The sequence below is a fragment of the Propithecus coquereli genome, unplaced genomic scaffold (assembly GCF_000956105.1).
Source record: "Propithecus coquereli isolate 6110/MARCELLA unplaced genomic scaffold, Pcoq_1.0 Scaffold79, whole genome shotgun sequence".
In the NCBI taxonomy this organism is placed as follows: Eukaryota; Metazoa; Chordata; class Mammalia; order Primates; family Indriidae; genus Propithecus; species Propithecus coquereli.
Window position 1 is genome coordinate 4,053,789 of NW_012154062.1, and position 15,607 is coordinate 4,069,395.

The window sequence follows — 15,607 nt, forward strand, 5'->3', positions numbered from 1 at the left end:
CAGAAAATAGCCCCGGTGCCACCGAGCTGCTCAAGCCAGGAGCCCGCGAGCCACCCTTGGGTTCCTGCACCACCCTCACCCCTCACTCTCGCGTTCGAGGTATATCATCTCCATCTCCAAAATATCTCCAATTTATCCATTTACCTCTCTCCGCATGGCCACCACCCTGGGCTGAGCTGCCATCATCTCTGATCTACTGATGCGAAAATAACCTCCTCCCTGGCCTCTCCGCAGTCATTCTTGCCTCCTCCCTCAACTCTCCACTCGGTAGCCAGAGTAATCTTTTTATATCACAATTTTAATAATGCCACTACTCGGCTTCCAAGGCTCCTTTCCCACTGCACCGGGGCGCAGCCTGGACTCCTTGCCATGGCCCACGAGGGCCCATGAGATCTAGGCCCTGCCTGTCTCCCAACCTCGCCCTGTGTCTCTCTCCCTGAGCCCCTGCTGCTCCAGCCACGCCAGCCCCCCTCCTTCCTTTCCTGCCCTGCAAACCTCTGCACACACCGTTCCCTCTGTACGAAATGCTTTCTCCCCTCTGTCTGATGCCTGGCTCGCACTCTTCAGGTCTCCATTTAAATGAGCTTTTCCTGACCTGCTGTTCAGAGAGGTTCCCCCTCTCTGCCCCCGTTATCCTCTCCTTCTGCATCCTGCTCATCTCAACAAGTCCCAATCATCAGAAGCTTGTCTGCTATCTTGCTCACTGTCTCCTCCGTCAGACGGTCAGCTCCCGGGGACAGGGACCAATGGACAGCCGGTGTCTAGCACGGTGCCTGGCACAGACAGTGCACACAACAAATCCTTGTTGAATAAATAAGTTGGCACAGTAGTAATATAATACAAGAATATTAAAAAAAAAAAAAACAGAGGCCTAATTGGGAAGAAAAATATTAAAGGAAAGCTGTATGCTAAGTGTCACATGGAAGGATACAGATAAGTTCTAGAGTGGCCAGGGGAGGGTTTTGGGATGGGGCCAAACTGGCTTGATGAAGGATAAGTCTAAATGTTATAGACAGAATGTTTGTGCCTCCCCAAAATTCATATGTTAAAACCCTAAATTCCCAGCACGATAGTATTTGGAGGTAGGGCCTTTGGGAGATGATTAGGGTTGGATAAGGTCATGAGGGTGGGGCCCTCATGATGGGATTAGTGGCCTAATGAGAAGAGAGACACCAGATTCTCTCTGTCTCTCACTCTCTCTCTGCACACATATCAAGGAAGACCATGTGAGGACATAACCAAGAAGAAGCCCATCACCAAGAACCCCACCCTAATCTCAGATTTCCAGCTTCCACAACAGTGAATTGTTGCAAGTGCGTCTGTCCCTGTGTGAGCACGCGCATGTCCAGTGCTAGGTGAAGTGAGGCCTCTGGTATAAACCAACCACACTGGCTTGAATTCTGATATTCTCTGCATAAGTGACATCTCCCCAAACAGGTCACTTCTCCCCAACCACCCAGAGATGTAGTGGGTCCTCACGCACAGCCCACAAGTGGGAGCCTTAGCTAGAGGGGGGCTGCACCTCACCCATCTGGGGTGTGTGCTTTGTGGGCATCCGGGTACCTTGAGACCAGCCTGGAGGGAATAGGTAAAGACACTCTCCCTCCCGGTGCTGCCAGGCCTGCAGCACCATAAACCGTTTCTTGCACACTAGATCTCTGGGTTGGAGCTTCTCTCTGTGTTTATTTCCCCAGAGCCTTTAGTAAAGCAATGTTCAACATTCCAGCCTTGTCTCAACATGCCACAGGAAATTCCAGGAGGAGCCACTGGGACCCTTAGCCCAGAGTTAAGGGTGAGCACAGCCCTACCAAGCCCAGCAACAGCAGCCAGCATGGGGGCCCCCACGGGACACTGGATCTCTGGTCTCTGCCCGGGCTGGGGATCCCATGGCCCCACCACACCCCCCTCTTCTCCCCTGCACAGCTCTGCTCTAGGCTGGGCGTGGCTGCTGGACTCCGAGTTCTCCTTAAAGCCTGGCAGGCCCCTGAGTGAGGTCTTATGTCTCTGCAGCTCATCTGCCCCAAGAAGAGGCTGCTCTCCAATGCCACCAGAGTGACCCAGGGAAGACCTAGTGGGCAGCACTGTAGAACTTGGGTTTCAAGAGAACTAGAGTGAGAAGCTATCATCTAATTGTAGCATGGCTCTACTCCCATTACAGATGCCATCAACACGGTGTCTGTCACCAGACTCTAAGTGCCATGAGGGCCTCCATCTACGTCCTTAACTCTTCAGCCCTAACACAATGCCTGACCTGAAGTGGATGCCCAATAAATAATAGTGAAGTTGATAAAGGAATGGAAGCCAGACCCCCATTCCTCCTGCCATAGGCAGTTCACTGGCCCCAGAAAGGACTGGCTGGGTTCCATTCTGCCCCTCCCATGCCTGTGGTAGGCATCACTAATGGATCACAGCCCTCCCTGTTACTGAGCCAGGAGGCAGATCTGAAATCCTTCTCTAGGAAGCTAATCCAAGTTGGTCACCTAAAGCAGGCAGAGGTTCCTAAGCTCTGGGAGATCCAGGAACTCTTAGATAACCTGATGAAGGCAACTGAGTTTCTCCTCTAGAAGAGACACATGAAACTTTGTATATAATTTCAAGATATTCAATTCAAGGACCTCTCCTTTAAAAGGAAGCGAAGGGTTGGAAACCCCACAGCCCACCTAATGCTATGCACATAATCATTTGCTGCCATTTGGAGATAATCTACTAAAAACATCTGCCAATAGATCCTGCAGAGAGTCAATCAGAAGCTGAGGGACAGCCTCAAGGAGCCAAAAATCAAAACCCAGACCTGTTTGTCCATACTGCTTAAAGGTACTGGACACTCTGCAAGTGAGGCAAGAGGGACAGCGTGCTGAAGGGCCCCTCCCCGCTCCCTGAGGACAGCCTTGGCTATGAGGGCCCAACTCCCTCTGCCTCCCAACAATCCTCTCTGACAAGGACAGTGTCCATCGCACAAAGGGGCCAGGTTGCCAGGGTAGCTCCAGGCTGGAATCTATTTATACACATGCTCAGCACCCAGAGGTTAAATTACAGCCCAGGAGATGGCATGGGGCCAGCAAGGAGTTATTTATGTCCTTTTGGCAGACTAAGAGGAGCAGGGGACTTCACAGGGCCTCTTCCAAATGAGGCCTGGTGGGGATACAGTTTACAGGACCACAGACTCATCCTCCCACAGCCCCCGACCACCGCTATACATACACACACACCACGCGCGCACATACACACAGTGAAACCATCTTTGCAATGAGTGTAAGTTAAGAGGGTAGAAACTAAAAAGATGGTGTTTTTAAAAATGTAGATCATGGCCTGCTGGGGGGCTGGAGAGGATCGAGCCAAATTCCATGGATTCGTTCCAAGAAGTTCTCCAGGTTCCTCAAAGCCTCTTAAAGGCAATGCCTCTCCTGCCTCTCCGTGGTTAGCCAAGTCCATAGCCCTGGAGGCTCACGGATGTGGGCCAGACAAAGGCGAAAGACAGAGCCTGGGCTCCTGCGACAACTTAAGCGCTGGTGGGAACTGCGAGGAGAGCCAGAAACTTCCACTCCCAGAGATGCATCCTCGCCCACCGTCCCCAAACTGCCTCTGGCCCAAAGGGTGATGGAAAGTTCCAAAGTGCTTCCACTAACCCTGAGGACCGGCAAGCAGATATCCTTGTTTAACCAAGGCTTCTTCGAGCCCCACATCAAGGAAAACCGCCAACACTTTATTGTTAGTGACATTTAATAAGACAGCACAGTGGAGTCTGTTAAATATCACACGGGTGATGTACGAGGCCTGCCACTAGGTGTGCCTCACTGCAAATCAATGCACTTGCTTTAATGTAGTGCCCGGTTAGGTCGGCTCTGGCAGAGCTGCCCCCCCAAGAATCCTGGGCCAAGATTCACTCGGCGAGAGGCCAGGGCATGACAGGGCCAACTCGCTGAGCAAGAGCAGGGACCATGGGGGCCGGGCAGGCCTGGATAATTCAGCACCGGGCGCCAAAGCACTGCAGCATAGGGCATATTCCTGGGAGGTGCTCAGGGATGAAAGCCTCTTTTCCCAAGAGTCCAAAGCCCAGAGAGGCTTCCCCATGAGGCTCCATCAAGACCAGCTTTGTTCATCAAAGTATCCAGGAAAGGGAGGTGGCTTGCAGGTCTTCAATTCCTGCTCCAAACACCATGCCATTGGGGTCTCCCATTCTCACGGTAAAGATTTCCACCTGTGGCACCACTCTGGAGGGTAGGATCCTGCAGGAAGCCCAACCCAGGAAAGAAAGAAGAGCACCCTGCCTGTGCACAGTGGAGAACCAAGCTTCCTGCCCTCCAGACGCCCCTCTTGAGCCACCCGTTACCTCCTGGTGCTGAGATTGGGCACCCACAGGAGAGCCTGGGCACGTGCATGGATGCTGGGGAAAGCAACACGTGGGTCTCCTTCCAGGCGAGCCCCTGGGAAGAGCTGGCAAGAAGCGCCCTTCAAATCCACCCTCCCACACCACCTGTCCTGGTGAAGCTTCTCTGGCCATTTCCTCCTACACCAAGAGCTCAGCTCTCCAGGAATATAACCTCAAGTGGGGAGGGTAGAAGCAGAGGGAGAAGGCAGACTGGAAAACTACTTTGAGAGAATCAGAGCCATAGACCTGGTAGAATTGGGGTGTCCCTGCTGACGACCTGGTGGAGCAGCCTTATTGGATCAATGGAGAAACCAGTGGCCCTAGGAGTAAAATGGCCCATGCAGGACCACTCAGGAAACCCCAGGCAGAATGAGGAGACAAGGCAGGTCTGCTGACGCTCGGGCACCTTGGCAACCGCCTCCATCCACCACCCATCATCTCTGCACATCGCACCCTCTGTTGCTCCCTGGTGCATGTGTCCACGCACCCACCTCAAGCCTCAACTCTGAGTCCTGGGCAAAGTTCCCTAAAGGACACCTCACCATGCTGTAATCTCCCCTAAGGCTCCTGCCAGACTCAGCCTAAATGCAGGTTGCATCCTCATTCCTTCCCTCCCTCTTGGGACCATATTTAAATTTGCATGTTGATGGGTGTGTTGGGGTGGGGGAGCTGGGGAGAGATGCGCTGGAGGAACACCCTGCTTCAAGGCCAGAAGGTCAGAAGGTTCAACCCATCAAGCCACATCCTGGAGCAACCAGAACTTTCTCATGACCCCAGGCCTCCCAAAGTCAGCCAGGACCCAGGTCAATAATCCAGACACTGCACTGTCCGTGGGCCCTGGGGCTGCCACCGTTTAAATCTCTCTCCCAGGGCAGGGAGCTGATCTGCCAGGCTCAGCCCCTCTCAGCTGCTGGGACTCCTCAGTCTTGACCTTTTCAGTCTTGTTTAAATAGCCTTTCTGGTTGGGAAGTTTATCACCCAATTTCTCAGTTCCTGGCTTCCCCCATTTCCAGAAAAACAAACAAAAAAAGAAAAAAACAAACAAACAAACAAAAAAATCCCTTCTGGCTCTTTAAACAGGTACAGATGTTCTCCAAGGCACCAAACTCCCTCTGCTCCAAACTCTCCCATCTCACACAGGGCCCCAGACCCATTAGGAGTCATGCCCTAATATCTCTCCTTCCTTAAAACAATACTAACACAACGGGTGCTGGTGTCCCTGTCTCTGCCCAAGATGCCTTGTTCAGACATCCGAGCGGCTTGACTCCCAGGGCCTGCTGCCAGCCCCTACAGCCATCCGGCCTTCTGGGTGTTATGTCCACCCTCATGCTTGGGGACCTGAGCTTAGACTCACACTGGTCCTTTCCGATCCCTCTGAGGCCCAGTTCCTCGTCTGCACTCTGCTCTGTCACTCCACGCAGCTGCGTGTGATGCAGCCCCCAAAGGTCGTCGTAGCACTGGGGACAAGCAGAGACGATGCCTCGGCCTAAGAACTAGCATGTTCCGTGTTCCTTCTACCACGCGCGAGCACGTGTGTGGCCCACCAAGCCTCCCCTTCATCCTGCCACCAGGAAGCTCAGGGCTCAGGCTCAGCAACCTGCCACACCGCAGGGTCCCCGCGTTTGCTCCCGACGTCTTTCTAGGGCTCTCCTTTCTCCTGCTGAGTTTCGTGCTCCTGTGGCTGTGTGCTGAGTTTTAAGGCGATAAGGCGTATTTTTTCAAGTAAGCAGAAGAGAAAAGCCCACCTTCTTCACAGAGCTTTCCCTGAACCCTGCAGCTAGCTCTGGGATCAGTCCCTTCTCTGAACTGCAGCAGAGCTTGTTTTCCAAACCAAAGTAGCACTTCCCCTTCGGTGCACACGCAGCCTGGCTCTCCCACATTAAAAAGAAGCCATCCCACCCCAGGTCCCTCTGCAGTCCAGGCCCTGGCCTCATCATAACTTCTGAAGGTACCCAACGCGTTGACTTCCACATCCCTGCCTGGCCAGACCCACCGCAATCTGACTTCCACCATCCGCACGCGCAAGCGCATCCGCACACGCATGCGCACCCGCACACGCATGCGCACATGGGCACGCAGACGCATGCGCACTCAGGGGGGCACCACAGCTCGATTCCCCGCCCCTCTGGGCTCACTCTCCCCATCTGTCCTGCACCCTCCCTGACCTCCCTGCCTCACACTCCACTTCCTTTGCCCCTCGCGTAAGTACTGGTGTTTCTAGGAGAGTTCTGCCCTCCCTGCCCATCCAGTGGCTTTACCCATCACCCACACACTGAGGATGCCCAACTCTGCAGGCGTCTCCACCCTAGAGTCCCTCATGCGCTCCACCACCCCTTCCAGCGCCATCTCACGCACCGCTGTGGCTTTAATCACCAACGAGGCGCCAAAAAACCCCAAACCCAACCCCCCCCTCCAGCCTCAATACTCATCTCCAGACCACAAGTCCAAGTGCCTCCCAGATGTTGTCATGGGGGTGGCAATGGTCCCCAGGCACCTCACATGCTCCATGTCCAACACCACCCACACTGAACGGCTTCATCATCCCGGAGTCACTCAACTAGGACAAATGGCAGTCACCATCCATTTACCCATTCAAGTGATGCTCACCATGTACCTGGCTCTGTGTGTAGGACGGGGTGTACAGTAAACAAACAGAAAGGGCTCTTGCCTGCAGGAGACATTCAGCCAGTCACTCTATGCAGTCTACTTCCCAATCTTCTCTCAAACAACCCACTGTTCTCCATCCCCACAGCCAGTATCTTAGTGCAGGGCATAAGCCACACTGGAAAGAAAGCCGTATAGCCCGAATCCCAGCTCTGAAATGTATGGCTGTGCGACCTTAGGCAGTTCCTCCCTCTGTACCTTGCCAGATGTTTCCTCATTGGCAGGTAAAGATAATAGTACCCCCTAATAGCATTGTTGCAAGGACCAAATGAGACATGAAGCCTCTAGAACAGTGTCCAGAACATGGTAGCCACCCTATACGCACCTGCACCTGTTACACTCCCCGTTTCCTGGCAGCCTCCTCTCTGGCTCCCCCTGCCCCTGTTGTAGCCCCCTCCATGTGCGCCCCCCACCTGCAGTTCCCATCACCCCAGCTCTCTGCCCTCTCCAGCCTGTGCCATGCTTTTCCGGCCAACTCATTCCCTGGCTTTCTCTTTCTGGTTTCCCAAGGCTCAGCTTTTAAGCCCCCTCCCCTGAACCCCAGTCTGCAGCAGATGCCCTCCCCTGTGCTCCCTCCGGCAGGAGCCCACAGCCTTGTCCCACTAAGCCGGGTCACTCTCCCCTGGTCTGTGTCCCTGCTGGCCTGGGTGCTCCTTGGAGAGCATCGCATTCGTCTCTGTGAGCCCAGACCTCAGGACCAAGCGCTGCACACAAGAAGAGCTCAACAAATACTTAACAAACAAACGAAAACATTAGAATTACTAAGAGCCAAATTTCAACTCACTATAACCATAAAATTTAAAAAACTTCTTCCTAATAATGAGGCTACACTTACTAAGCATTTACTATATTCCAGGCTCTGTGCTAAACTTCAGACGCACGTCATGTAATCTAACACTCACAACAACCCTGTGCTGTGGGTACTTTCATTCCTGTTTTACAGGTGAAGGCATAGAGGCTGGGGAAAATTTTTAAAACCCACTCAAGGTTACACAGCTAGTAAATAAAGTCAGGCTTCAAACCCAGGACTGTCAGACTCCAGAGCCGATTCCTCACTCAACACTGCCCTGGTTCAGATCTCGGTTCAGAATGCACTGGCTCTGTGATTGACAAGAGCACCTTCCCTCATAGCCACATGGCCTCTGCTGGGATTCCAAGGCTCTAGGAGTCCATGATTTTAAATTATAGGTTCCTTGGGGGTGTTCATCTTGGTTTCCCTACAACAGGAGGCTGGGCACAGAGTCAGCCAATGATAAACCTGTGCTGAATGAATGAATGAATGAATAAGTGGACCGATGGATGAATGGATGAAGCAATGAAATGAATGAATGAAATGAATGGGTGACGATTCATTCTGCACATGTCCAAGTCAGTTTCAACCTTTTTGACACCCTTTCTGCTGGGTTCAGGGTCCTAAGCCAATGGACCCCAGGAAAGCAGAGAAGGGGGACACCAGCCTGGCCTTGCGAGCACCCTCCTGCCGGCAGCCCCCAGAGCTGCAGCAGCATCACTCTTACCGGCACAGGTGGTCAGTCCGGCACACACTGCGGAGGTCCAGGCAGTTGGGCTTCTCCTTGTCCTCGTAGGAGCATCTGGGCAGGATGGTTTGCCGGCGGCGCTCGGCGCACGCCTGGTCTTGGCAGGAGCAGAAGAGCATGCGGTAGGTGTACTCGCTGGGCACCCGGTCGAAGAACTGCCGCAGGGCCTTGTGGCACTTGCGGCGGTTACAGCGCTCAGTGGGCGAGATCTCGCGGTTGCAGATGGAGATGTAGGAAGAGCGCAGCTTCTTGCAGTTGTCGTTCAGGTTGCAGGCCTTGGCAGCATCCAGGCAGTGGTTGCTCCTGGTGCTGACCACCGGGTCTGCCCCTGTCCCTGCAGGAGGAAGGAGAGAGCAGGTCAGAGGCCACGGCCTCCCTGTGGGAGGACACAACTGCCCACTCGCTGAGAGACATCTCCCAGCACTCAATATGCTTTCTTGTGCCTGCTCTTTGCCTCAGTTTCCCCATCTGTGAAACGGGGATCACTTAAGAGGACCTACCTCCTGAAGTAGATTGTGGTGAGGATTGAAGGAGTTAATACGCAGGTTCATAAAGCACTTGGGACACGCCTGGTATGGGGTGAGCTGTACATATGGTGAGCTGTTACCACGACGATTATTAATCCAAGGTCTTAATAAAACTCGTCACAGTCTGGGAACAGCCTGCAATCCCAGCACTTTGGGAGGGCAAAGTGAAAGGATCACTTGAGGCCAGGAGTTCGAGATCAGCCTGGGCAACATTTCGAGACCCCTGCCTCTACAAAAACGAAAAAATATTAACCTGGTGTTGTGGTGTGCACCTGTAGTCCCAGCTACGCAGGAGGCTGAGCAGAGAGGATCACTTAAGCCCAGGAGTTTGTTACAGTCAGCTATGATTGTGCCACTGCACTCCAGCCTGGGTGACAGAGTGAGACCCTGTCTCTAAAAATTAATACATAAATAAATAATAAATAAATAAAACTTATCACAGGCCTTAATCTGTCATGAGAGTTTTAAGGGGAAAAAAAAAACTATCACAAGCCTAAAAGGTAAAAAGCTAGGTGTGCATGGCCCTGTGTACAAATGAGGGAGATAAGTGACTGGCTCAAAGTCACCCAAGGGAAGCTGAACCAAGACCGGCCCCGGGGCCCCTGAGCACCCCGCAGCAACGCATTGGTGTTCAGGATGGGACAAGTCTCATTATGGGGTCCTTCAGTGACCAGGGTACAAATGGCACACATGTGCCCTCCTGAGCCATTCTGGCAAGAGCCAGCTAACTCAATCTCTTTATTTTACAGATAAGGAAACTGAGGCACTGAGTGGGCAGCGGGTCTGCCCAGGTCACCCAGTGCACTGGCAGCAAACCACAGCAGGAGCCCTGATCATACCCAGCAGCCCAGCATGCCGGGGACAGCCGTCAGCTTAGGGTTTAGGATGAGCCGTGGCCTTCTCATCCATTCTTCATCCACCCTAACAATGCTTTCCAATATCTCTTGAGCACCACGCTCTCCACGCAAGGCCCCGTGGCGTGGTGGGCAGGACTCAGGGTGCAGCAGACAGAGGCCACGCTTCCCTCCCCAGGGTGGGCAGTGGACGAGCGCTTCTGGCACTGGGTCATTGAAGGTCAACCAAGTCCCACCTCTGCACAGCCCCTGCTAGGCCCCGTGTTGGATATAAAGGCAGGAGAGGAGGCCCCACTCTGGAAGAGCTCCCAGCTCCAGCTAGGAAGCCAAGGGGCAGAACAGCACAGTGAGTCAAGCTGAGCGTTCTGGGACTGAACCATCAGCGTTCAGCTCCTGGCCCTGCTACTTATTAGCCTTGTGACCTTGGGCAAGTGACTGAACCATTCTTTGCCTCAGTTTCCTTATCTGTAAAGTAGTACCTACCGCACAGGGACATTGTGGACATGACCGAGACAGCTTATTTTTTCTCTCTCCCCTGCATCATGACTGTGCCCTGTCTTCTAGATCATTCCCATCAGCTACTGCATCACCCATCATTAATTTTCAAAAAGCCCTTCCCGGGATCATGCACACCCCTTAAGCTCCTAACCCAGCTGTCTGCTCCCTTTGAAAGCAAAACTCCTCAAACGAGTTGTCTCTACCAGCTATGTCCTCTTCTTCTGCTCCCTCTTGGACCCACTTTGCCTGGCACCCACCCACCTCTCCCACCAGGGCTCAGAATCCTCAGGCCTCATCTTCTCAGCCCATCAGCTGCCCTGGGCACAGCCGATCCCTCCCCCCGCCGCTTCTGAACCCCCTTCCACCCTCCACAGGGCTCCTTGAGGCCTCCCCGCACTCTCTCACTCAGCCCACTTTGCTGGTTCCATCTTCCCTACCCAGGGCTCAGCCTCCTCTTCCCCACGTGTACCTGCTCACTGGGGCCCTCAGCTCACCTCGTGGCCTGAAACACCATCAGATGTATACCCCCTGCCAGACCTCCCCCCAGAGCCCCAGACCCGTTGGTCCAGATGGCTGCTCGACAACTCCAGCTCCAAGCCCAATGCCTGCATCTCACACGTAACACGTCCAAAACCAAACCCCAGATTTTCCCCCAAAGGCTTCCCTCCACCCCTGACAGTCACCCTCATCCTGTGGAAAACAGGTGCACCCTTCTAGAAGCTCAAGCCCAAACTCTTGGAGCTCCCTTGACTCCTCTCTCATTCACACATCATCCCAAGAAAACCTGGCAGTTCTACCTTCAGAATATATCCAGAATCCAGCCACTCCTCACCACCTCCACTGCAACCACCGTGGGCCAAGCTGCCAACACTGTGTGCCTAGGAAGAGCCTCCTTCTGGGCCTCCCTGTTCTGCCTGTGCCCCCACGCCCCGCCCACGACAATCTTCTCTCATCACAGCAGCCGCAGTGAACCTCCTAGAACCTAAGGCAGCAGCTGTTGCTCTCGGGCCCCAGAGCACCCATTGGCTTCCTCATCTCATTCAGGCTCCATCCAATATGGTGGCCGCCAGCCACACTTGACCACTGAGCCGGAAACGTGGCTAGTACATTTCAAATGTGCATACAAGATTTTAAAATACATACCAGATTTTGACAACTTCATAAGAAAAAAATAATGTAAAGTATGTCATTAATAATTGTTTACTTTGATTAAATGTTGCAGGGATAATATCTTGGATATATGCTATTTAAAAAATGTAGTATTGGCCGGGCGCGGTGACTCATGCCTGTAATCCTGGCACTCTGGGAGTCCGAGGCAGGCAGATCGTTCTGAGCTCAGGAGTTCGAGACCAGCCTGAGCAAGAGCGAGACCCCGTCTCTACCAAAAAATGGAAAGAAATTAATTGGACAGCTAAAAAATATATATAGAAAAAATTAGCCGGGCATGGTGGCGCGTGCCTGTAGTCCCAGCTACCCGGGAAGCTGAAGCAGGAGGATCGCTTGAGCCCAGGAGTTTGAGGTTGCTGTGAGCTAGGCTGACGCCATGGCACTCGCCCCAGGCAAGAGAGTGAGACTCTTTCTCAAAAAAAAAAAAAAAAATGTAGTATTAAAATTAATTTCATCTATTTCTTTTTACTTTTTTAAATGTGACTGCTAAAATATTTAGAATTACATGTGTCAGGGATGTGTACTATATAATTCTAGGAGCCTGCGCTGCCCTGTACGACCTCACCTCCAACCCCTTTTCCCAAGCTCACTACTCCATTCCAGCCACACCTGCCTCGTTAATCTTCCCTGGAACATGCCAATCATGGCCTGGCCTCAGGGCCTTTGCACTTGCTGTTCCCGTGGCCTCTCTCCCGCCCCCATGACCACACTGCAACTTTCCTCATTCCCTTCAGGTCCCTGCTCCAATGTTACCTTGTATGTCAGTCCTTCCTGACCATTCTGCAAACAATAACCCCACACACGCTCCATTTGCCCCTACTCTGATCTGTGTTTCCTACAGCACTCAGCACCATCTGCCATAGTATGTGCTTACTTACTCGAGTGTTCGTTTGGATCAAATACAAGCTCCAGGAAGGCAGGGCTGTGTCGGCTGTGCTCACTGCTGGGCCCCAGATCCCCAGTGTTTGATACTCGGGTGCTAAGTAGGCATTTGATGAGGGAGAGAATGAAATGTACTTGGACCAGCGTCTACGTTATCATAAATGCTCAAAGAACGGTGGCTAATATCATTAAGGAGGCGCAACTGGCACAGAGTAGGTGACAGTAGCCGACACAAGCACATGTGGGGCCAGCCCAGAGGGGCTCAGAACTGAAAGTCGGGGGTGACTGATGAAGGCTAAGCCGCTCACCCCAACACCGTGTCTGGCCAACAACAGCAGAAATAGCGAAGGGCCCCTCTTCTTGTCGTAAAAGTAAAAGCAGGGTGTGGGCACATCCAGAGAATCAAATACTACTATTCAGTGACGATAGCAGAGGAGCCATCAAGCCACAAAAAGACATGGCAGAGCCTGGCAGGAGAGAAGCCACACATCATCCCGCGTGATCCAACTACGCCATCTGGGCGAGGGAGAACCACGGAGACGGTAAGATCGGTGGTTGTCGGGAGCTAGCGGGGAGGGAGGGATACGCAGGCAGAGTGCAGAAGTTTTTAGGGCAGTGGAACCGCTCTGTGTGATACTGTAGCGGAGGATACATGTCACCACGCATTTGTCCAAACCCCACGAGTCTGCACCACCAAGCGTGAACCCTCCCGTAAACTATGGACTTTGGGTGACAACTGTGTGTCAAGGCAGGTTCATCCATTGTACCAAATGCACCACTCTGCGGGGAGGTGATGATAGTGGGGGAGGCGGCGGCAGGGGGGAGGTGGGAACTCTCTGTACCTTCCTCTCAATTTTGCTGTGAACCTAAAACTGCTCTAAAAAAAAAATAAGCCTTTTTTTAAAAAGGAGTTGGGGGAAATTAGGCAGAAAGAGATTCAAGGTTTGTTTTCCTCGTCAATCAATGAACGTATTTTTACTGAGGGCCTATGACATGCCAGGCACTTGCCCAGACACTGAGGCTGCAGCCGAGCCAATGTGGGTTCTGGGTGAGGAAGTCGGGGTGCAGAGAGGTAGGCATGCTGCCCAGACCTGGGGGTCGTGGAAGCAGCAACGTCTCTGCTGAAACCTACCGGATGAGTCAGAGGAAGGGAAGACAGCGGAAAGGGGGTGGCGGGCAGTGGGGAGCAGGGACAAGGCTAGGAGGAACTGCAAGCTATTCAGTTGCCTGGAGGCGGAAACCAAGAAAGGCGGTGCCCAGAGAGGACGCTGGAGCACTAAGCAAGAGCCTACAGCCACGCTGGGGCTTTTGGTCTCCCAAGCAATTGCCTGAGCTGCTATCAAACCTTTCTGCCTGGGCCAGAAGGCCCCCAGGACGCTTGTCAACACAAAGGCTGTTGTGGGGACACCACCTCTATGGGACCAGTGTGGGATGCACCTGTCAAAGGCTGGCTGGCTGTTGGCCTCGGGAGGAACAGAGAGGCCTGGGGGCAAGGTGGAGGAGAGAGGACAAGGAGGGACCCCAGAGAGGAGCAGGGCGGTGACTGCAAGCAGAACAGCAGCTAATTTAGGCCTGTGGCTGCTTCCAGGATCCCCATGTGCCCTGTTCCCGCTCCTCTCAGCATGTTCCTGGGCTAATGCCGGTGCAATTACAGCCTCGGTGCCTTCCATTTGGAGCTTGAATAGTGAAAGCTTTGCTAGGGGGTGGGACATGTAAACCTCTGGGCCAAAACTTGGTAAATTTCCTAGAAAAAAAAAAAATCAAGAAAAGCAGCTACTGCCTGGTTACCAAGAGGAGGTCCCCTCTGATCCTCCCCCATGGGAAGAGGGGGTCGCAAGCGGGCTGGATGCTGGGGGCTCACTCCGCTATAGAGAAAGGACCCCGGGTAGACCCAGGCTCTGACCCTCTGCCAGCCACCTCTCCAAGCAGGCCGCCCGCTCTGGTTTGTGTCACCAGTGAGCCAGTCGGGTCAGGGCTCAGCACAGGGCCAGCACCTCCCCAATCAGCCACTGCCTTTCCATCCACCCTAAGGCTCCTGTCCCTCCCGTTGGTAAGGTGAGTCCCCACTGGGGAGGAAGAAGGAGGCAGGGGACTCCAAACACAAACCTCACTCACCAGGATGCCCCACAATGCTCCCCCTGCGCTGGGGCCACAGCCCCTGGACTAAAATGTGCAAAGGGCAGGGATGTGGATTCAGGAAGCCCACCCCTCTGCCTCCCTCTCCACCCTGCACAGACAGCTGAGGCCACACGAGACCTGAGAGGGACTCAGGAGCTGGGCTGGCCCTGGAGAGCCCGTCCTCCACGCACATTCCGGCTCCAACCCCACCTGTGTCTCCCAGGAGTAAACGGTGAACAGCTGCCCAAGGGAGAGGGAGGTGGGATTTACCAACACTTGGCACTCTCCAAAACCTCAGCAAACTCATCTTCACAGCCCCTGGGGACACTCTTTGGCTTAGTTATCCCCTCCCACATCCCTCAGCAAGGGTGCAGGGGCAGCTAGCTGCAGACAGGTGGCAGGGCCCCACACAGGACCAGAGGCTGTGGCTCAGCCTGCCCCATGCCACACGCCCTAGCCCTACCCCAGCCAAGCCCTTACCTGCCTCACCCTTCTCTCCTGGGGTGCTGCCCTGAGCCAAAGACCCAACCGCACCACCGGGCTATCCCTAGAAAGTGGGGCACCCCAGTAGACCTGCATGTGAGCGCTCTTCGAACTCATATTCTTTAAATATTTATTTGACGTGTATATTGAGCAGAGTTTACCAAACTTCAGCTGCCCAAGTACCACCTACATCACTTTGGCCATATTAACAGTACCACCTGTGCTAATGTTTAATTTATTTTTTCTGTAAATCCCTTAAATCTTAAATAATGAATTTGTCTAATGCCTTTTAACTTTCCAATACCTACCTAGATTTATCCTAAATGATAACATCTACATTGGTTCTGGATTTTTCTAACACATATTAAAATGCACTGCTATTAAGAGAAAAATATGCATTCCTCTGCCCCATCTCCCATTCCGGCAGTGGCGTGCAGCGCTCTCAGAGGGAAGTGACTGATTTGAGCAGCCGTGCTTAACCTCTGGTGCATCTGCACAGGCCCCACA

General features: G+C 53.3%; 1 protein-coding gene across 3 annotated transcripts in view; it reads right to left on the reverse strand.

Annotated features, from left to right (window-relative positions):
• The window catches only part of GFRA2 (GDNF family receptor alpha 2), a 93,656-nt gene that overhangs the window by 39,324 nt on the left and 38,725 nt on the right, over positions 1–15,607 (reverse strand). For all 3 annotated transcript variants that reach the window (XM_012662941.1, XM_012662940.1, XM_012662939.1), the window contains one exon: positions 8,551–8,905. In XM_012662941.1, the coding sequence (XP_012518395.1) occupies positions 8,551–8,905 (355 nt within the window). The remainder of the gene's footprint in view (positions 1–8,550; positions 8,906–15,607) is intronic.